The sequence below is a fragment of the Rhineura floridana genome, chromosome 9 (assembly GCF_030035675.1).
Source record: "Rhineura floridana isolate rRhiFlo1 chromosome 9, rRhiFlo1.hap2, whole genome shotgun sequence".
In the NCBI taxonomy this organism is placed as follows: domain Eukaryota; kingdom Metazoa; phylum Chordata; class Lepidosauria; order Squamata; family Rhineuridae; genus Rhineura; species Rhineura floridana.
Genome location: NC_084488.1, coordinates 109,548,796 through 109,571,903, shown reverse-complemented (window position 1 = coordinate 109,571,903; position 23,108 = coordinate 109,548,796). Strand labels below are relative to the sequence as shown.

The window sequence follows — 23,108 nt, the reverse complement described above, 5'->3', positions numbered from 1 at the left end:
CTGCTAGACTGCACCAGTCCATCAGCAAGGATCTTAAGTAGCCCCTCCACAAGTACCTGCAACCCACAAATGGATCCCAGCAGTCCATTTGGGAATAGTTATGCCAAATTCCATATTCACAATGGTTGAAAGAATCTACTTTACATCATTTCTGCCTAACAAGAAAATACAACTGAGGACCAGACAGTTTCCTATAATTCTTCCTACATCTTTCCAGTATGGAACGCTTATTGTTCTGTTACCATAACGGATGGAAAGAGCTGTCAATTTCGGTTCTCTCAGTTTCTCATTTTTTCAATCTTAAATTCAGTTCTCCACATTTCTGCAGCAATTTGCAATTTTATTTTTTAAAAATCCTAATGAAAATTCTCCAACATTTTAGTGCAAATTTCTCCTAATAGGCACATTTTTATCAGGAGTTTTTATTAATGTACACATTTTTTGCAAGCCATTTCATGTCATATAATGCATTTTTGCATGTTATTTTCACTTATATATTCATTTTATGCACACTTTCCCCTAATACATGCATTTTAGTAAACACTTTTTGGTTGGCAAATTGCACTGCAAAATTTGAGTAAGTGCGAATTTCAAAGGATGGCTGTGTTTTGGTTATATTGTTTCAGAAAGTGCAAATTTCATAAATTCGGCTGGAAATGTGAACTGAATTGAAATTCTCACCCATCCCTAGTTACCAACCCTCAGTCAATCAGGGAATGGAAAATCCTACAAGGCTTCAAGAGTTAGCCATCACCATGTGAATTTTCAACAAGGGTGTCATTCAGTTCATTAGCATGGAATGCTTGTTGTTCTGTTGCCATCACCCAGTCAATCACGGGATGGAAAATCCCACAAGGCTTCACAAGAGTTAGCCATCCCCATGTGAGTTTTCAAGGGTGTCATTCAGTTCATGACACAACTTCCATGCATGAACATGAATCAGCCATGAAAGGCAGCAGGGAGTGTTTTTGAAGTGAGTGTTTTGAGTATATATTAATTAAATATCGAAGGAGTCCAAGCGAATGCAGAAGTCACATTATGAAATCTCTTCTAATTAATTGCATATCGTCAGGAATATGCTGAGCAGCTGAGATCAAAGGGAAAGCTGGAAACTGAGTTCACACATAGACAGAGGATTTAAGCAAAACTATTATAAAGAGGGCCACTTCACTTAAGGCTACTTCTACATGGATGACAATGCCCATACAAGAAAACCTTATGTAGACTCAGATTTGATGAGTACACATGTCTGTTGTGCTAGTAAGAAGCATCTATTCCCCAAAAGGTGTCCTGATGGGCAGGCATCTGGAAATCTATTCAGTGGGGGCAAATAGTGCTTGCTCTATGGCAGGGGTGTGCTCCAAGTGCGCTCCTGATTCCTTCCTTCTAGCCCAGCTTCAGAAGCTGCAAGCCACAACTGCAAAAGAATCCTGCGCTGCTTTCACTGATGAAAGCAAGACTGACATTTAGTGGCAAATTCAGTGCTGCAAGCAAGCCGTGGTTGCAGCAGGGATCAGCTGCATTCAGGAGCTCCCACGTGGAGCCAGTCTGGTGGTGCTAAATTTAAACGTTAATAAATGCTTGCAGAGGAACAATTCTTTGCAGCCACAGCTATACCAACGCCACACCTCATGTCACATGAAGGCAGACGGGCAGAGGTTGGGGGGGGGAACGGCTTTGCAGGTCAAAGTGGGACCACTGGCAGGCCTAAATAAGCCCATGGCTCAGAATTTCCTCACCCATGCTCTATGGCAGGGGTTCCCAAACGATGGTTCGTGCTTCATGCAGCTGGTCCACAGCATGCCTCTGTTAAATATTCATACTGATTTTTAACTGTAATTTTTACTGCTGGGTTTATTTCTTATACTGTATTTTGTTGTATCACCACTTTAATCCTATGGAATGCAAATTGTAGCACAATAAGATACAACAGAAGAAAGAAAAGAAGAAAGAAAAGTACAATTTAAAAAATAATACAGCACCTAGCACAGCACATTAGAATTGCTACAACAGGCAGAAAAATCATTAAGTGGTTTGCTAAGACTATCAGCAATTTTCAAATGGTCCGTAGGGGAAAAAGTTGGGGGGTCGCTGCTCTATGGACAGAAAGATGTCCAGCAGAAGACATGCACCACCCCCAGAGGTACTCCTTTGCTCTACAGTCTGGAGAAGATAAAGTCCTGCTCTTTTCTCTCTATCTCCTTCTTGCTTTTTCCATAGTCCAGCAGAAATGGGAGAAATGACCCTACTTCTTCCCAAAGCCTTCTAGACCATGCAGACAACTTGGGAGAGGGGGGTGGGATGGTGGAGAGCACAAAGAGAGGCTACCCAGTAAGCTAAGCCCATACCTGCAAGTGGGAAAAGAAATGCATGTGCCTCACACTCTGCATGTGGCCATCCTGCCCAGAACTGGTATCGGTAGAGCTGATGTTGCCATTGGGCCTGATGTGAATCTGGAAAGTTACATCTCTCAAGGAAAGTCAGAAGAGTTTTGATAAGGTTAGGAAAATTTCACAGGCAGGAGGTTTCTTCACATCCTTTGATCCCAACGTAGGAAGCCACTGCACATCAAGTGGCCTTTGAAGGACCGTCATCTTGCCTTTCTAGATACAAGTACATTTTCAGAGCAGCTGCTTCTAAATTGACCAAGAGCGGAGGACAAGCAGTTCTCTTCTCATCTTTTGAGTTGTGCACAATTGACTTTGCCTGCAGTTTTGACACAGAGCAACTATACTGCTGAATTATCAACAATCCCCGTGTGCCCTGAATCCCTGGTCAGGAAAGTATTAAAACTGAGGAGGTGGGGAAAGAAGGGGGGCACTGACCCCTTACGGTATTTTCGTGATAAACATTGATAGTTTGCAACATTGCTGGATCTCTCAGGGGCCCAGCTATGTCCCTACCTGAGTAAGGAGGATCTTACATCAGTAGTACATGCTCTGGTAACCTCACGTTTGGATTACTGTAATGCGCTCTACGTAGGGCTACCTCTGAAGAAGGTTCGGAAGCTACAGCAGGTGCAAAATGCGGCGGCCAGACTGCTAACAAGAACGAAGCGGTCTGACCATATAACACCTGTTTTGGCCCGCTTGCACTGGCTTCCAATACGCTTCCGGGCCAAATTCAAAGTGTTGGTATTAACCTATAAAGCCTTATACGGCGCGGGACCTCAATATCTGTCGGAACGCCTCTCCCGCTATGAACCGGCTCGTACACTACGGTCTGCTACGAAGGCCCTCCTCCGGGTCCCGACTCATAGGGAGGCCCGGAGGGCAGTGACAAGATCAAGGGCCTTCTCAGTAGTGGCCCCCGAACTATGGAATAGTCTCCCCGAGGAGGTTCGCCTGGCGCCGACACTATCATCCTTTCGGCGCCAGGTTAAAACCTTTCTCTACTCCGAGGCATTTTAATTTTTTGTTAATGATTGTAATGTTTGTAATTTGATTTTAGCCTTTGCTGTTTTTAGATTGTGAAATTTGATTTTAGACTGATGTTTTTGTATTATATTGTATTTTATTGTATCTATGTTCACCGCCCAGAGAGCTATTGCTAGTCGGGCGGTATATAAGTTTTAAAAATAAATAAATTATCAAATGGAAAAATACAGGAAACACTCTGTGGCCCAATTTGATGGAGAGAGGCTGAACTCTGGTTCAACAAGAAAAACCACTGAAGACTGTGGCTGGCAGACTACTCACCTTCCCAATAGGACAACCCATTCTCCATAACGCACACAACACACCTTACTGAGTAGGCCACTGCCCGCCCCCCCATTTCATCCTCTTCTGATGAATGGTAGTTCAGGCCAACTTAACTTGCAAATGGAGGAGACTTACATCAGGGTAGTAATCAACAGTGGGCACCAAGTGCTGGATGAGGGCTTCCAAGGATCCCGACAGCAAGTTGTTGTCATGGTAATAGAGTCCTCCACAGCTGTCCTCTTTCGATTGATACAGGTTTCGATTGTAACCACTGCTGTCAAACATAGCTGCAAAGGGAGGAGTCTGCGGCATGTTTTCCTAAGGAAACACAGAGCAAGGAGAAACGTTTATACACAATATTTAGGTGAGTCAAGTAGTTTATGATCCTAGTCCTCCTCAATCCCTACAAGAATCCTTTGTGATAACTCATTAATCCCATTTTATACCTGCGAAGGTGTGGCTAGACTAGACAACAGAGACATGTTCTAAACTGTGCAGGATGGCAATGCCAAAGAGCTGGTAGTTGAACTCAGGCAGGTATGTAGATGCATCTATTGGGGAACATGTGTGCCACAAGAAATCTGGGGGTCTTCATGGTGCCACATGATTTAAATAAATAGAGTACATGTGGGGAACCTTTGGCCCTGCGGATGCTGCTGTACTACAACTCCCATCATCCCTGGCCCTTGGTCATGCTTGCTTGGGCTGATGGGAGTTGAGTTCAAGAACATCTGCAGGGGCAAACATTCCCCACACATGGAACAGAACCTCTGCATGGAATATGAAGACTGGGTCATGACTGCACAAACTTCAGAAATTCCACATCATCCATTTTCTCCAGCGATGTTACTGGGAGCTGTAATCCCAAATCAATCATTTTTGTTTACACAGGCAGGGAATCTTGGATTACACCCTCTGCTAGTCGCTCACTGACTCAGGCCGCATTATGAGCTTCCATTCCCATTACTGATACATGAATCCTACCCACCTTTTCACGCCAGAGATATAATAATGTTTTATACAGAGATGTTTGCAGAGATAAAATAAATTACTCCAAGACTCCCCCCTCCCAATACATGTTTTTTCATGCTTTCGCTTCATCTTAACTCTTGAATAAGGACTAATTAAAATCACCTTTGAAAAAAATACATTTGATGTGCATGAATTTGCATGGGCTGCAATGTAAAGTTGTTGTGAATACACCAGATTCAAGGAATATTGTGCCCGGGGTGCCCAACTGCACAAACAAACTTCAGTGTCAACACTATTCACTTTGGAATTCCAAATCCCACTGAGGGAACTAAGCTCATGGAACTCCACACAGGGTCACTGGTGGGGGTTAACCAAGTATTTCAACGGTTTACAAAACCAAACAAGGAATGCAGCAAAACGGAAGTCTTTATTGCTGATAGTATATGAACCCTTGGTGTGCTTCTGGACTGGCTCTTGGTATACATCATAGTAGAGCAAATAGCATAATGGAGCCTGGTATGGCATTTGTTGTTGTTATATGCCTTCAAGTCAATTACGACTTATGGCAACCCTATGAATCAACAACCTCCAAGAGCATCTGTCGTGAACCACCCTGTTCAGATCTTGTAAGTGCAGGTCTGTGGCTTCCTTTATGGAATCAATCCTTCTCTTGTTTGGCCTTCCTCTTTTTCTACTCCTTTCTGTTTTCCCCAGCATTATTGTCTTTTCTAGTAAATCATGTCTTCTCATGATGTGTCCAAAGTATGATAACTTCAGTTTCATCATTTCAGCTTCCAGTGATAGTTCTGGTTTAATTTATTAAACCCCAAATTAATTTGTTAATTTACTAACACCCAATTATTTGTCTTTTTCGCGGTCCATGGTATGCGCAAAGCTCTCCTCCAACACCACATAAAACGAGTTTTCTTCTCTTATCCGCTTTTTTCACTATCTAACTTTCACCTCCATACGGAACAGACATGTGTCACAAGGTCTTGTCACATTTTTTCCCATATACCCCTAAAACAAACTGCATTTTGGTTCCCCCAACTGCACTCCACCCCAGCAAAGCCTTAGAGTGGCATTCTCTGCATTCAAATACATGACAATAAATTAAGAAGTGGATCCCCCAGATGCATGTTTGGATTAAAGGAGGGTTCTGGGTCTGAAAAGGTTGGACTATTTGACAGGCTACCTGATCAGAAATGGGTTTAAAGATTAAAAAAACACAAGCAAGGCAGGCAGTGGGAATCCCACAGCCTCTAGCCGAGGTGACAAATAAACGGGCACTAGAAAGACAAGAGTAGAGTGAAGAAAAACCAATTGCTAGTGAGCTACCTACTGAGTTGGTGCTAGAATGAGTTCTGCCACCTGTGACAAGGGGATTTTAGCTCCCTCAGCTTGTGCCCCCACCACCCTGCAGCCCACAAAACTTGAATCAAAGGTTTTTAGCTGACAAATTCCATCTCTGCACTAGCTCCTGTTGTGGTGGCCAGGACCAGCCCTATCATTAGACAGAATGTCCTGGCTATTTCAGGCAGATGTTTTGAGTGTCATGACAGGGCAGCAAATGGTTATTTTTAATTCATATTATTGTATTTTCACAGTGGGCCGGGGGGGAAGAAGCATGGGAGATGTTCTGCCTCTGACACCAAAATAATTTGGCTGGCCTTGGGTACTATTTACACTTTGACTTGCAGGGGAGTGCTCTTTTCTGCTCCTCCTCAGACGGAAATATGTCAGGGGCCAGCCATAGTAGCTATGCGTATATTGATACAATGTTCCATGATGCCTTAAGATTTTTATTGTGAACAGCCTCCAGTGCAAGCACCAAAAGCCTGACAGTGCATTCTAAAAGGTTTCCTTCTGTTCCCCAGTCCTCTGCAACTATTGAGGTTCTACCTCCTTGGCTTATCACGTCTTCCAAGCTCTCTGCCCTCTTCCTCCCGGGAGGCATCATTCTCAAGCATCCTGGGCTAAGCCAGGTGGCCAGCATGAGGAAGAGCAAGATATATGTTGACACCTCCTCCTGGGTGACTTATCTGCACCAGCTGCTTTGTTTTGGCTAGTGCAGTCCAGATAGCATCCTGAGCAACTATCCTGGTCTAGCGTTTGCACATCAGGGTTTTGTCATGGGGGGGGGGCAGGGAAGCTTCCAGACTGGTGGTTCCAAGTGCTACTTAATCATTGCTCTTCTGTTGTACACCTTGAATGGAATTGCAGTTGACTCCATAGATTTTTAGGGCACTTTCCCCCTATGGGTATATTCTGTTATGTTCCAGTTGCATGTCCCAGTACATTCCATCCATGACATGGCAGCATGCACAGGGAAGAGGAATTAAGTAGTGCTCAAAGAGTCCTCTGCTCAGCGTCCCCCATTAAAATCCCAGGTACCAGCACACACTCCATATTTCAAGCAGGAAGTTGGCATGCCTCCCTGCAAGTGCATCCACAAAGCCTACCCATATGCAAAGGATGAAACAGGTAGCAGCGAGGACTTCTCTGGAAGCAGACTAAAGCCTCAAACTGAAAACAGGAGAATCTGCCGTGTAAAAACCCTCAGTGACATTCATCCCAAATTGTGCTGCCTGCCCTTGATTTATCAAGACCCAAACAATTGTAATCTCCAGATCTGATGAAGGAAAGGACTGCAGCTCAGTGGGAGAGCACATGTAACAAGGCCCCGGGTTCAATCCCTGGCATCTCCAGTCAGGGCTAGGAAAAGACTCCTCTCTGAAGCCCCGGAGAGCTGCTGCAAGTCAAGTGCCAACATGGACCGATGGTTTGACTCGGTATAAAGCAGCTTCTGTTCTTTCTAGGAGGCCAGCAACTCATAGAATCATAGTAGAGTTGGAAAGGCCCTATAAGGTCATCAAGTCCAACCCTCTCTGCTCAATGCAGGAATCCAAATCAAAGCAACTCCTCCCTGAAACCCTGGAGAGGTATTGCCAATCAGCAGAAGGCAGCTCGATGGACCAATGGCCTGTCTTGCGTTCAGGCAGCTTCTTATGTTTATTCTTCTCTCCCACCAGCTGAGACTCCTCTGAGCAATCAGACAGGGAGGAACTCCAAACTGCCCTACTAATTCATGCAGGGCAGCCGCTGCGCAAAGAATCTTGGCACACTGCACACCCATGTGCCCGAGAAAAGCTCATGCCCCTCTCAAGCCGTCATTGTAAGCGCAGGTGCTGCTGCTTCTCTCTCTTCCTCTGTTGTGTGCCAAACCCTCTTGAGATGGGGGAGTGGGGGAGAAGAGGGGAGAGAAAGCGCCTTTCTGAAATTAAAAAAAAAATAAACGCAGGCCTTGGTGTGTGCCAGTCTGGAAGACACCTGATTTCGGCAAAAAAAAGGGGTGAGAGGACAGCCTGTGGATAAGTAGCTCCCCTCTCCATCTGTGCGCTCTGCAACTCCCAACAAAGCACTTTTCAGAGGGAGACAAGAAGCTATTAAGTTATTAGCTGGATTCCTGGGGACAACAAAAAATCCGAGAAAATGCACTGCACGCACAGAGAGCCAAAAGGCTGGCTTGCTTCTGGCAGCAGGTCAAGACAATGAAGGCATTCAGACCCCGCAGGAGACTTGGAGGATCCAGAGAGTAAACAATAAGAGAGAAAGCAAAAACATGCCACTCCGGGAGCGACAGGGAGGATGGAAGGTGCACTGAGTGGGGGAGCCTCCCCTGACCTATGAGGCCCCCTGCCTAAGCCCTTTTGTCAAGATGCCAAAGGAGATTTGCATCAAAATAAGGAAGCCAAGCAGGCTCAGCATTTGAAAAGTCACATTCGTTACTCCAAGCAGCTGTTCAACGGGGGATTGGATGCCTCCCAGCACCACTGAAGTCAGGAACGGGGCGGTAGTGAAAGGGAAGAATAAGCGTGGTCCACGTGCCTTAGCAGAAGGGGAGAAAAGTTTCTGCTGAAGTCCAGTGCAAACAGCTGCGGTGACAGAAGTCCAGCAGGTGAAACTTAGGCAGTATGAGAATACCCCATGCTGCTTCAGAAGCGTAAGAACAGTTGGGAAAGAAGAAGGGGTTAAAAAGGCCTTTTGTGTTCGGAACTGATCACCGGTGGTGGAGGAATAAGATGAATGGCACTTGGTCACTTCATGATCATGGATGGGCTGTTTCTTCCCATCATTTCTTTCCTTTGTTATTTTGCAAAAACCCAACAAAAAACAAAAACATCCACCAATTCCCCCCCCCAAAGACGCTTCCCATCAACATCACCTCCTCATCCTGTTACTTTAGAGGCAACAGAACATCCACAGTGTCTCTTTCTTACATCACCAATATAAAAAATTTGGATATGAAATTACGGACAGGAGCCAAAGAACTAATTTAGATATATAAGGGCTGAAGCATCCTTGTTTTTTAAAAACAAGGGATCTGCAGATTCCAATACATTTATGGATGTAAAAAGTTCAGAATACATCACCATAAGACACTGATAAACATGCTTGAATTCAGAGTGGGAAATGTTTTGTAAATGCTTTCACTGACACGAGAGCGTCCGCTGAGCCGGCACGCATTAGGGATTTGTACAAGTGGGAGTGTATAGGAATCCTATTACTACCTTCAAAAGGACTCAAAATTTAGTATAAAGACAACTGCAGTCCTGATCTAAATATGGAAGCAGTATAGATGGGATAAAGATTTCCCGTCTTCATGAAAAGGTGGATTCAGCTGTTTTAATGGAGCCCAGAGGAACACCAAAATGCAGATGAAAGGGGAAGGGGCATCACAGTGCATGTGGGGAAGGACTATGGCTCAGTGGTTGCACATCTGCTCTGAATGCAGAAGGTCCCAAGTTCAATCCTTGGCATCTCCAGGTATGACAGAGAGATGCCTGTCTGAAATCCTGGAGAGCCGCTTGGGTCCCCAGATGTTCCTCAATGAAACTCCCATCAGCCCCAGCCAGCGTAGCCAATGATCAGGAATTATGAGAACTGTAGTCCAGCAACATCTGGGGGCCCAGAGGTTGGGAAAATCTGGTGTAGACAATACTGAGCTAGATGATCCAGGTCTGACTCAGTGTAAGGCAGCTTGCTATGCTTCTAAGTGGGCATCAAGAGGTACTCATCTATATAAGCAGTACCGATACGCAAGTCTGCTTTCTGTGCCCAACTCTTCTTTGTTGGATCAGGATGCCTGAAAGTTACTATTATGGAAGCATCACATTCATCTTCCGCAGGCGGCTAGTTACTGCAGTGGCATTGACGCAGCTTGGCCTGCCCCATAATTTAATTCAATAATGCATCGCTTCTATGTCTGCCTGTACATTGGAGTGCAAGGCGAGAGGTGATGGTACAATGTTATTAGTTGGGAGCATACCACTCACTCAGGCCTAGACATCAAATGACACACAGGTTGCATCGTCCAAATGTCAGTGCTGATATGAAAGCGTGAAGAGGATAAATATACCCTGTCCATCAATGGCCTCATCTAACACAAATGCGGGGGAGAGAAAGGGGGGGAGTCTTCAATGTACTGGGCTCCATAGGATTTCAACAAGGATTAATAGAGAGAACAAGATTTTTCATAGTTTTAAATCACAGAATGCCGCTTTTTTTTTGCTCATTATTAAAAAAACAAAATGCACTAGCTAATGTCCAGTTCTGGTTGTGCAATGGGACTTCCCCTTCCTCCTCTCTGCAGCCTCCACATGCCCCCCCTTATCTGCTCTAGGGAGTTGGGGGACCCTCTGGAGCAGATTTGGGGAGGTTCACAGGAAGAAAGGGGCATTGCACTCGTCCAGCATTGGATGGCTGTCCACAAGCAGTACCAGATTTTTAAAGACCAGTTTTACTTTCATATTATTCGGAACGCTTCTTTTGCTCCCTTCATGTTTTCATCACAGAGGCCTTCTGCACTTAAACCAACTGAGCTTTCTTGAAATGCACCTATCTCACTCTTCCTTTAACCAGGAAAAAAAAAATGTGTAGAGCTTTAAGAGAAGATGAGTGTTTCTCAGAACCCTGAGATCCAGCCAGCTTGCATAGCATGGACTAGCAGGGCAGTCATTATAGAGGTGCTGACATATGACTCCACCAAAGAGCATGAAAGAGTCCTGCCTGTTGCCCATTCTGTTGCAGGGTGATTTATGGGATGAATTAATTTGAAAGGCATGCACAATAGACTTAGGCTAGCCGAAGCATGCAATAAAACACTGCCCCTTTCTCCATGTAGCAGGAGATCGTCCAAGGCAAAAAGCTGCTTTTCCACATCATTATTTATGACCAACCAGCTGGAGGACAGAAAAGGGACTCTTAGACAACAGTCCATGTTGAAGTGTGGCTTTAGGAAGGCAGCACACAAAGCATGTTGCCCATGCAGCTTTTCTGCCTAGAAATTCTACTTTTGACCCTCACAGTTCAAATTAATCCAAAGGTTGATGCTTGGATTTAGACTTAGGTGTTTGAACCCAAATGGTGAACATGCATTAGAGCAGCCTTCCCCAACCCGGTACCCTTCAAATGTTTTGGATTACAACTCACATCATCCCCAGCCAGCACAGGTGTCTGGAAGATGCCAGATGGGGAAAGGCTGTAATAGAGTAGCCTCGTCCAGCCTTGAGTCCCCAGATGTTGTTGGACAACAATTCCCATCATCCCTGACCATTGGCCATGCTGGCTGGGGGGAGTTGTAGTCCAACCACACATCTGGGGACCCAAGGCTGGGAAAGGCTGCATTAGGGAACATGTCAAGGGTGGCGTCTTGGCTCAGTGGTAGGCCACATGCTCTGCAGGCAGGCAAGGTTCAAATCTCCCATGTCTCTGATTTCAATGATGCCGGAGAGCATGGCTCAGAAAGAGGCCTGAGGCTTTTGGTGAGCTTCCAAATAAGATTGCGCTGGGCTAGATGAACCAATGGGCTAAATCTGTCTAAGGCAGCTTCACATGTCAGGTGTATCGTAAACACATACCAGATCAGATAGGCAGATGTTAAATGCTGCAGGGGACAAGGATCTCAAAGTCTGCCACTTTTGCCAAAAGGGCATTGACTAAATTTGGTTTGGATTGAAGCTAGCCTGATAACGTTTTCAGATGTGCTCACCATTGTTACTTTGCATTAGATGAAGGGAAGCTATTTTCTGTAGAGGGCTGCAGTCCATTGGTGATGTTTATAAATGCTAGTGTTTACTTCTCTCTCTCTTTTTAATGAAGGGTTAGAGGTCTTGACGTATTGGGCTCTTCCTCTGTTTAGGGTTGCCAGGTTCATGGCCTGAGACTGATCCTGTATCTTTAGGAGAAGAGAAAGTCAGCCAAGTGCAGGTGTTCTTGAAATCCTGTAATGGGAAAAACCACAAGGTGGAATTCTTCCTTCCCCCTCCACAACTTTTAAAGATACAAAAGACCTCTTGGTTGCCAGGCCCAGCCTCCACTTGGCTGACTTCCTCTTCTCCTAAAGATACAGGATCAGTCTCAGGCCAGGAACCTGGCAACCCTAGCTCTGTTGGAATAGGGGATGTACAGCAATAAGCAGGTGTTCAGTTCCCAGTTAAGTTTGAGTACAAATGTAAGGTGGTGCTCCGGAAAAGAGCTGGAAGTGGGTGTGGCCACCCCTTCCCCCATCCTCTCCTTTCTTTGCAATCCTCATGAAATTAGACCAAGGAGCTGCAGTTTGCCCTCCCATCCTCAGATAAACTCCTATCGGAAGCAGCTTTTGGTTCTGTTAATCAATGGAACGCAGAAGCAGGAAAAAGTGTGATGCAAATCCAAGTGATCCAAGTTTGTCTTTTGAAATGAATTTATTCAGGACCCACAACTAATATGCGTGCCTGCATTTGCCAACACATGTAAATTTGCCCCTAGTTGTTGTTCATACGCTTACAAATCGTACAGGGGTCCAGCAAAGATGCTTGACACGTACATGTTAAAATGTTTGAATTAGTCACAGAATGAGTTGCAAAGAAAAGGGTTCAGGATTTGCAGAAACGCAGAGACTCAAGACTTCCTTGTCTGGTGAAATCTCATCTGATTGCACTGATGCTAATTTCTTCCAATGAAAGACTGGGCCAAAAGGAGGTGAAAGAAGAATTAGTTACACTGCCAGCCTTCAGCTGTTGGATTATTTTAGCTGCTGCCAATTCTCCTGTTGAACAGAAGGTGGGACCTGACTCTAAACCCTTGGATCAAAGTCTCAGCCTTTCAAATAATCACACCTACAAGGTCAACAGATTAACTAGGATATTTTAAAGACGCAGAAGAGAGACAGCAGATGGGAAAGAAAAGGACTCTTTATTTCCACGTACAGATTTATGGAGGGGAATGGGAAGATGCTTTTAGGATGAATAAGAGTCTTAACTTTTAACCTCCTTATCCAGACATTCTTAAAGCATACACACCCACACATTTCATGGGGGCACTTGAAAACAAAACACTTTAGAACAAGCAGAGCAGATCTGAGTCACTCTGCTATCTTGAAATATGTCTCAGGAAGTTGGCTTCACTCTGCCTATTTTTACATCAGGCTAGACACACACACACACACACATACACACAGCCAAGTCCACTTACAGCAGACTTTGCCAACCTGGTGCCCTCCTGAAGTTGTGGACTAGAATTCCCATCAGCCCAGACAGCTCTAGCCCAAAATAGCTGGAGGGCACCAGCTGGCAAAGGCTGACATATAACAAGATGTCTTTCTTGTTGAGATTAAGTTTTACATCTCAAAGTGATAAAAAGGAGATTTAAATAATGCCTTACTTTGGCCAAGCCTGCAACAAACTGAATCCAAATCAGGGCCAGTGCAACACTAGTGTAAGTTACAGAATCTGGAGAAAGTGACCCAGGAGAATATCCCATCTCTCATAATACTTGAACCCAGAGTCATCCAATTAAATGGAATAGTGGGAGATTCAGGACTGACAGAAGAAGGCATTTCTTCACACAGTGCATAGTTCAACTATAGAATTCACAACCACAAGATTTAGCGATCACCACCAACTTGGATAGCTTTAAAAGGGGATTAGACAAACTGATGGAGGACAGGCTATCAAAGGCTACTCATCATGATGGCTATATACCACCTAAGGAGCAGAATATCAGCTGTCAGGGCTCACAAGCAGGAGAGGCCATTGGGCTCAAGTCCTGCTTGTGGGCTTCCCATAGACATCTGGCTGGCCACTGTGGAAACAAAAGCTAAATTGAGATGGGTTTTTGTTCTGATCCAGCAAGATTATTCCAGTACAGGTACATAATGCACTGTAAAGCACAGGACTACTTATCAGAACGACTGAGCCAGGGAGTAGATATAGCCAGGCTGCATTCCTTTCGACTCCAAGTGGGACCAGCTATCACTAGCATTTTCATTTTACAATTAAAAAGGTACCAAGCTCTGATCAACAGCTGGCTTACTCTAGATCATCCAGCACACCCATGGCTGACCTGTGTTATATCCCCAGATCTATCAGGCCCAAATATACTGGGCCACTTTAAGCTGATTTGTACACCTCCACTTCTGGGCAATCCCATTCCATAACACTTTGTTAAGAGTATAAAAGCATTTGCTGCCTTTCATTTTCAGCCCCCGTCCTGTAAGAGCCCTAGAGAGACTGTTCCAACAGGTATTACTAGAAGAACCACACTGACTGGCTGTTTTGCACCATCCGTAAACAGAACCAGGTACGCCCACACAGACAACACAACTGCTCCAGAGAAAATGATTTCAAGACCACAGCCCAATTGAAAGCCATCTGCGTAGAAACATGCTTGGGAGCAAGTCCACTTGTTCAAACCAAACACATATTCAACAGTGCTCTGCCACATCCTTGTTCCTACAACTTATTCAAGATACGGAGCTTAAGGTTGCTTACATAGTTCTCCTCCAACTTTTTTATCCTCACTGCAGCCCTATGAGGTAGGCAGGGCCGATTTAAACTTGTTGTGGCCCTAAGCTATAACATGAGGCCCTTCCCTCTTCAACAAGTATGTGCATTACTTATAGGGTTAGCCCAGTCGACATCAGTGCCAACACACGGGCTGTTTTCTGCATGAATCCAAAAGGCCGCATGTGTACAACGTTCTCTAGAATTGTTTACTGTTTACTGTTGTCAGCAAGTGAGCCGCAACAATGATATTTAATACCTACCAAAAATTATCTTCACTTTGTATGATGCTTACGGTTTCCCGGTGGCAGTATTGTAAAAGTTCTTTCTTTCTTTCTTTCTTTCTAATGCAAGGCCCCTCGTAATGTGAGACCCTAAACTGTAGCTTGTTTAGCTTGTACTTAAATCCGGCCCTGGAGGTAGGTTAAATTAGGCTGAGAGACAGCACTGGCTCAGGCCATCCAGCATTTGAATCCAGATCTCCTCAGTCTTCACCACTGCACCACACTTGATCTTACTATTATTGGGGGTGGGGGGAGATAAGGTGTTCCAATCTCTAAACACCTTGGATATTAACAAGACCTTCTCAGCCAAGTTATTCAACCTTAACTCGGTGTAAAGATTCAAACAGCGTGGGTGGGTTGATGAATAATCTGGATGCTCTTTCCCCTGTTAGATCCGTTTAAATAGCTTATTTTTCCACATCTTTCTAGAAACTAGTTTGTATAGAGGCACATACTAACCCGTCTTTGGGAATACTGTTGGTAGCCTTCTCAACAATAAGTAAAATGAAAGGTTCACCCTGGTCCGACACAGGAGGGAAAAACAACACATTTCTTCAGTAGATTTCCCTCCCAATAGCAATACATTATAATTGAAGCCCGTGTTTTTCACACTTCTTGTTATCACCCTGACCACAGGAGCCACATTGATGACAAATCTGGTAGGTCTCAGTATCACCATGCAAAATCCACTTCTATATACCATTTAGCATATTCGTAACAGCTTTCTTGGGTACTTAAAAGTTTCTCCCTCCTTAAAGCATTCTTCTTCTCTCATCATGCAACTGCATCACATTCGGGGGGCCACATGCCTATGAATGGTGGGCACAGTCAGAATGGGTGGGAAAACAAAAGTAAGCTTACAATAGGCTACTTTCTACACACACTCATACCCCACACTCTATCCTCTGCACACACAACAAACATTGAAAGCATACTATTGTCCCCAAGAATCCTGAGAACTGTAGTTTACCCCTCACAGAGTTATAATTCATAGCACCCTTTACAAACTAAAGTTCCCAGGGTTCTTTGGAGTGTGTGCAAAAATGCACTCTCAATGTGTACAGCCCAAGAGGTATTCCCACAGTTTAAGGACACATGTTGACGCCAGGCAAGAACACTACAGAAAGTGTGAAGCAGGGCTAGTGAGGGGCATGGTGTGAGGGGAAGGAATGTGGCTGGGGAGGACCAGACACAGAGGCTTGAAAGGCCACATTTATCTCCTGGGCCCAAGGTTCCCATCCCCAGCGTATACAAATCATTACACACTAAGTTTGGGAAGGAAGGTCCGAGTCACTGGTTCCCATCTGAGTGTTACTTGTCAAATCATTGTCTTATGATCAAAACAAGGCAGGAGCCCTCCTCCCTCCCTCTAAACTCCACTCGCTTTCTCTGTTATGCATCTCGTCCAGTCCTAAATTTAGAGGACATAGCAACAGAAGGCCACGCCGTGGGAGGATGCTTCCGTGTCTCCAGCCTCGGCAAAGTGAGCCAAAACAAACCCGTTAAGAGACAAGAGAGTGGAAGGCAATTATTACACACTCTGCCCATGGAGGAGGAAATCCCCCAGCCAGACAAGATAAATCTAAAGCTTGCCGCCTCTGTAGTTTCATTTCTGAACGATAAGGTTTCAGTTCTCCTCGATTCTTCTCTCTCTTTGCCAGGGCCACCCATATGCAGAATGCTTCCAGTTTTGATTATTCCATTAAAGGGGGCAATCTGTTGGGAATGGAGGGCCCTTCAGTTGTTGTTGGCCTATTTATCATATTTATTATCATTATCACTATCAATGAAATTTATATCCCGCCCTTCCTCCCACAGGGAACCCAGGGCAGCAAACAGATGATAAAGCATTAAAAACAGGGTGAGCCTGACACTTTTATGCTCTTTATTTTTAATTTTTATTTTTTGAGTCATTTTAGTATCACTCCCCCATATATCTATGCATATATATACATGTCTGTCTGTGTATATATATATATGCATATTGTATTTTATGTATTTTAATTTACTGTAATGTTTTGTGTTTTTATTGTGTATGGTTTTATTATGTATGTGTGTTATTTTATTGTAAGCTGCCCTGAGTGCCCTACTGTAGGGTAGAAGGGTGGGATAAAAATATTTTAAATAAAGAAATAAAACATCTTGAAGACATCTTTAAAAATAACTCCAGAACAGATGCAGACTATCATCCCCTGTTGAAGAGCAGCCCTCCTGAATCAGACCATCACATCCAACACCCCGTTTCCAACAGAAACCCTTTGGATGCCTTGGGAAGCTATGCAATCAGAGTATGAAGTCAGTAGCTCTCTTCCTTGACTGTCCTCAGAGTCTTGAACAAAAAGGTGAAGCTGCCTCTGAACATGAAGGTTCTATTTAGCCATAACGACCAATGGCCATCAGCGGACCTATCTACCATGAATTCAGTCAATCCCAATTTCAAGATTTTAAACAAGAACAAGCAAACCTGAAAGCCGAGCAGCTGATTAAAAAGGTTTAGGCTACAACCCTTACTGTACATTTTTAACTCAGTGGAATTTACATCCTAATGAATATGATTAGGGATCAGGTGTAGATCAGAGAAGCACCACTCATTACATAGCTAGGGCCAATGTCATCATCTCCTGGGGCAGTATTTACCAGATAAGCTATTTTCAGAAAGAAACCTACCAGATATGCTCAGCAGAGGACGAAGGGAAGTTACATCAGCATGCATAGCTAAGGAGTTTTTTGTTGTTATGTGCATTCAAGTCGATCGCGACTTATGGCGACCCTATGAATCAGTGACCTCCAAAAGCATCTGTCATGAACCACCCTGTTCAGATCTTGTAAGTTCAGGTCTGTGGCTGTTGATTGGCAAGTTAAACGACCACTTTTATTCTGAAAAATTCCAAGGTCCCTTTAACTATGAGCAACCAAAACAGTCACAAAATAGAGAGCAAGCTTTTGAGGCCACCTGAACTCTTGATCAGGCTGGATGTTAAGCAAAGAGGGAATGGAAGGTTTGAGTGGAAAAAACTGCATTGGCATTGTACAGTATATCTGTACAGTTTATTGTACGGTCATAGACCCGTTATACAAATAAGAAAATTAAAACAGGCAAGATAAAAAAGGATAAACAAGTAGATACATCTAGCACAAGAAAATCAACACGAAATACTAGAAATGTATTTACTGCGTAAAAATTGGGCCGCATGGAGAAATTTGGCAACCCCAAGCGATATTGATTTATCTGTGCCGGATAAAAGGAACTTCAGTTTGTCCAAGGTTGTACCTCCAAGAGAATTCATGATCAAGGGATTTCGGAACTTGATGCGTTCAGTGGAGTAAAGAGGACAAATAAAAAGAACATGAAACAGAGATTCAATTTCATTAAGTCGGCAGGGGCAAAGGCGATTAGCATGTGGGATGCCCCGAATGCGACCTTCAAGAAGGGCTGATGCTAAACAGTTAAATCTAGCCCTGGTAAAAACTAACCTATAGCGCGGCAGATCTAAAAATTCAAGATAAGGGGCAGGAACGGGGGAAAAGAACCTCAATCCAGAGTGGAGGGGGGAACAGGTTTTAGCGGCGTTGGCTATGTCACACTGAAGATCTATGTCCTTTAGGCGCCTGTTAATGGTCATTTTGGCAGTGCCAAAATCGAGTGTGGCTAAAAACTCCGTAGAGGCCAAGAGAAGAAAGTTTGTGCTGAACCACTTTGGCCCAGGAACTGCTGAAGCGGTCAATCTGCATGGCATTGAGATATCCCGGCGCAGGATCAGCGAATGCTATCTTGGACCAGAAACACAATGTTCGGGACCAAGAAAGGCATTCTAAAGAGGAGAGCCCAGCCTCGAGTCTTAAGACTGCATTAGGGACACAACGGGGCACTCCAAAAATGGAGCGGAGGAAATTGGAAAGAACAGCCTCAATTTTGGGGCAGAAATTCGCGATCCAAATTGGGCTTCCATAGAGGAGCTGGGGGGCAATTTTAGCGGAGAAGACTCTGGTGGCAGCAGGTATGAATTGCCCGCCTTTAGAAAAGAAATAGCGGAGTAGCGCTTTAGCCAAGAACTTGGCCGTGGGTACAGAGGAGCGTAGGTGGGGGGTCCAGGAGAGTGAAGAGTGGAACATTATCCCAAATACTTATACTCCCTGACTTCGGAAATCCTCTGACCATTAATTCGCCAACAATAATAATAATAATAATATAATAATAATAATATTAACCATGATAGAAGGTTAAGCAGAGCATTAAAACTTTCAAGGTTGGGCAGGGGGGGCTGGGGAGGAGGGCGGAGAGGAGGTAGGTCGGGAGAGCAAGCTATAGGTTGTCAGTGGATCACCTCAGGAGTGGGGGGGGCGGGGAGTGAGGCAGGAATGGCATGGGGATCATGTGGGGGAAGGGAATTCAAATTGCCCAAATTATTGGAAAAAGGTAAGGCGGGCGTGGCAAAAGGCGCGCAGTTCGGACACAGACAGTTGGCAGAAACTCCGGCGTCTTATCTTAATAAAGAATGTTAAACCTCCAAGAAGTGTAGGAGGCTGTAATATATTCTGGCAAGACAGCCGAAGAGCGATAAAATGCAGAAAATAAAACAAAAGGTCGGCGGTAGTAAAACTAGGTCAAAAAGAAAAGACAGGAGAAAGCTGGAGCACGTCTTATCATGGCGGCTGCCCAACCTGAAGCCACCGCATTGGCATTGAAGCCAGAATGTCTGCACTGATCAAAAAATCATTTTTGTTGTATAGTCTCAGAAGGGGTGTGGAAATGGGGCATCTCATGAAAAGCACCTGCACTTAGAATTTACCACTCCACCACTAGGGAATATAACAATAACAATATCAATATCAATAACAACAACAACAACAACAACAACAATAATAATAATAAATTATTTGTTGTCTGCCTCTCACCTGGAGTGCAAGTCCCAAGGCAGATTACATAAATTTAGAAATACAAAGCATACCAGTTAAAAGTCAACTCCAATCTCATTCATCGCTGACTGCCAAGTAAACAGCTTAAAGTGCACAGTAAATGCATTTCAGTCTACTTGACTCAGGAAAAAGGAATCAGTTTACTGTTTACAAAATCACTTATAAAGAAGACCAAGCTGGAATTACCCAATGACTCTCCCCTGCTGACAGCAACCTCAATTCCAGAAGATGTTTTAAACCCCATCAATCCGCCTTTCAGGCTGTTCAGTGTTCTGCTCCAAGGGCTGCCCCCTTGAAATGAAACCCTGACCCTCTTCTTCTCTCTCACAGTAAATTATCTCCCATACATCCCCTTGATTGCCAAATCTGAAAGGGGAGTCTTTTGGAAACAGACTAGTGTTTGTTTACTAATAAATAAATAAATAAATAATATGCCCTAGGAAGCCAGCCCTAAATGAGGAGAAATGCATTCCTATCCATTTTACAATGCATGGAAATGAACGGGAGGGGGCAATCACGAATTTAAGTGAGCAGAAATGACTTCTGACCCCCTTAAAAAAAAAAAGCAAAGAAACGTAAACCAGGCAACCTGCCAGAGTAGGGGATTCTCAAACTGTGGTCCTGAGCTTCATTCAGGTAATAGGCAGCATGTCCAAATTCAATATGCATTTCGATTTTCAATTGCTTTTTTACTTCTAAGACTGTGTTTCATTGCTTGCTTTATTTCAAGGAATAAAAGCAGCAATGAAATTATAATTAAAAATCACACCACCTAGCACAGCACATGACAAATGATACAACCAGTGGAAAATCAGTAAGTGGTCCCCCAAGACCCTTCCCCGTTTTCATCTGGTTCGTGGGAATAAAAATTCTGGGAACCACTGATTCAGGGCAACCCTTAATGGCAAACTGGTTTCAAGAGCGACAGTTCTGGTTTATGTGACCAGGGTATGCGAGCCTATAGCTTGAGAATCAAGCCCTCTTCCGAGCCGATTTCCCAGTCTCTGTCTCCCCTCGTTGCACCTTGCAACAAGCGACACCGAATTCCAAAGAGTGGGATTCCTACATGTCACTAAACCTAGTGTGCCACTAAAGTGCAAATCACGTGTTATTATGGCTCTACTTCGCAGCAAGTGATTTGCTGCATGCAAGCTCTGATGCTCTACACAAGTTTGGAAAACATAAAAAGAAAAGGCTGTTGAAATCAACGGTGGTAATTTCTGGCGAGTTCAGGCGGCTGCAATCCAGACACTGGAAAAGGAAACTCTGTTGAAATCAATGGAACTTAACGGGCGAAATGCAGAACACGGTCAGCGTCATCAGAGCGTTCAGACACTACATCAACCAGAGGATACTAACAGACACGGAAACTTACGTTCACACACACGCGCGTCTTTTACCTGGCTCAAAGAAACAGAATCGCTGGATAGGGTACAAGTTCGCCCCTTTTCCACCTTTGGGCAAATCGTCCCAAGCCAACCAGCCTCTTGGCCGGGAATTTCCACTGGAGATAGAAACTCCTCTTTCCGGCCAGCGCCACACCAACCTCCCGGGTGCTTGAAGAGGAAAGGGAACTCGGATCCCCTCCCTCCCCTTCTCGTCCCTCTAGGGAGAAACCTGCCGACCCACGCGCGGCTCTGCACAAGATCCAGCCTCTTCGCGCGGCTCTCCTCGCCAGAGTCCAATCAGCACCACGCACTGGGGCTGTGGCTTGTTCAAGGCACCTCCGTGAAACCTTCCAACACTCCCTCCTTTATTTATTTTATTTGCTTAAATCATAGTTCTATAATAAATATTAATCTAAAGCTAGCAGCCAAGTAGCACAGACGGAACAACTAGCCCGCCCTTCCTCAGTTGCTAAACTGATCCGTCGCTCGGCGGCGGTGGCTGCCTTAGTAGGGTACCCACGCCCGCTTCTTCCAGGTCCTTTGGCTCCTCCCCTCCGCGAATTCCCCCACCAATCCGAGGGCCGGGTCTCGCCACCTATGGAGACGGGGGAGGAGGAAGGAGAGCGAGTGAAGCGGAGTTTTTGGCGGAGCGCAGTTTACTTACAGGGCTACGCTTTGTTTCCTTCACCTCTAATCCCCGCCCCAAGCTGGGCAGATAAACAGGAGCAAGAAAGATTTTGATGAGGGCAAGGAGCGTGTGCGATACGTGCCAGTACTCATTATTATTATTCCTTACATTGATGTAGTGGTTAAGGTGCTGCACTACGACCTGGGAGACCAGGGTTCGGATCCCCACACAGCCATGAAGCTCACTGGGTGACCTTGGACCAGTCATTGCCTCTCAGCCTCAGAGAAGGGCAATGGTAAACCCCCTCTGAATACTGCTTACCATGAAAACCCTATTCATAGGGTTGCCATAAGTTGGAATCGACTTGAAAGCAGTTCATTTCATTTTCAATCAAGATTGTATGGGAGTAAATCCCATTGAACTCAATAAGTATGCAAATGATCAAGCCTGCCCTACCCTCCAGCCCCTTCTCTCCCCCTTCCTTCATCCCTCCCTTCCCCACCCCATCCCCTTCCAATCCCCTCCTTCACCCTCCTCCCTCCCCTCCCCACCTCCCCCACCCTCCCCTTCTCCCCCATGGTCAGTTTTACCTAGCCTAGGACTACGACCTGGGAGACCAGGGTTTGAATCCCACACAGCCATGAAGCTCACTGGGTGCCTCCCACCCTCAAAGGAAAATGATAAAAACCCCTCTGAATACTATTTACCATGAAAACCCTATTCACAGGGTCGCCATAAGTCAGAATCGACTTGAAGACGGTCTATTTCCATTTTCTTTCATCACAGAACCCAAGGCGGCATACATGTGGTTCCCAGACAGTCTTTGATCCAGGCCCTGGCCAGACCTGGGCCTGCTAAGCTTCAGCAAGGTGGTGGCCTCATGCCTTCAGACCATAGCCAGGGACCATGCCTTGGGGGAAAAAAGGGGCTGTGGGTGCCAGCACAAATGGTTGCCAGCACCAAGAGATGCTGGTACTTGGTACCAGTGTGCTGATCACAAAAAAAGCTGCCCTGGGCTGCTACTGGGAAGAAGAGAGGGATATAAATCAAATGATAAATAAATAGGCCATATATATACACACACACACATGTACACATGTGCACAAGCAAACTCCTAAGACTCTGGTCGCCTGGCTCTTTGGAGATGGGGTATGTGTGTGTTGGACTCACCTGTGCTATATTTATTCATGCAGTGGAAGGGGTGGAATGGACTTTATCACCTTGAGGTGGGGTGGGATGAGGAGGTCATATTTTAATAATGAATTTTTTAAAAAGTTGATCTCATTGTTTCACAGTAAGGGTTCACTAATTTGCTTCTGCAATTAGCATAAGTATCAGACCCATGGATGGCTCAAGTATCTTTCTGTTGTTTTTACAATCCTATGCATGTTTCT

General features: G+C 44.8%; 1 protein-coding gene across 3 annotated transcripts in view; it reads right to left on the bottom strand.

The window, feature by feature from the left end:
* The window catches only part of RASGEF1B (RasGEF domain family member 1B), a 46,638-nt gene extending 25,015 nt beyond the window's left edge, over positions 1-21,623 (bottom strand). Inside the window, exons 1-2 of one of the 3 annotated variants that reach the window (XM_061584776.1) lie at positions 21,074-21,623; positions 3,837-4,019 (exon numbers count right to left, since the gene is read on the bottom strand). In XM_061584776.1, the coding sequence (XP_061440760.1) occupies positions 3,837-4,013 (177 nt within the window). In that variant the 5' untranslated portion in view covers positions 4,014-4,019; positions 21,074-21,623. Of the gene's footprint in view, positions 1-3,836; positions 4,020-19,677; positions 19,698-21,073 lie in introns of those variants that run through there. The other 2 variants (XM_061584775.1, XM_061584777.1) reach the window with 2 other exon arrangements.
* Positions 21,624-23,108: the final 1,485 nt, after the last annotated feature.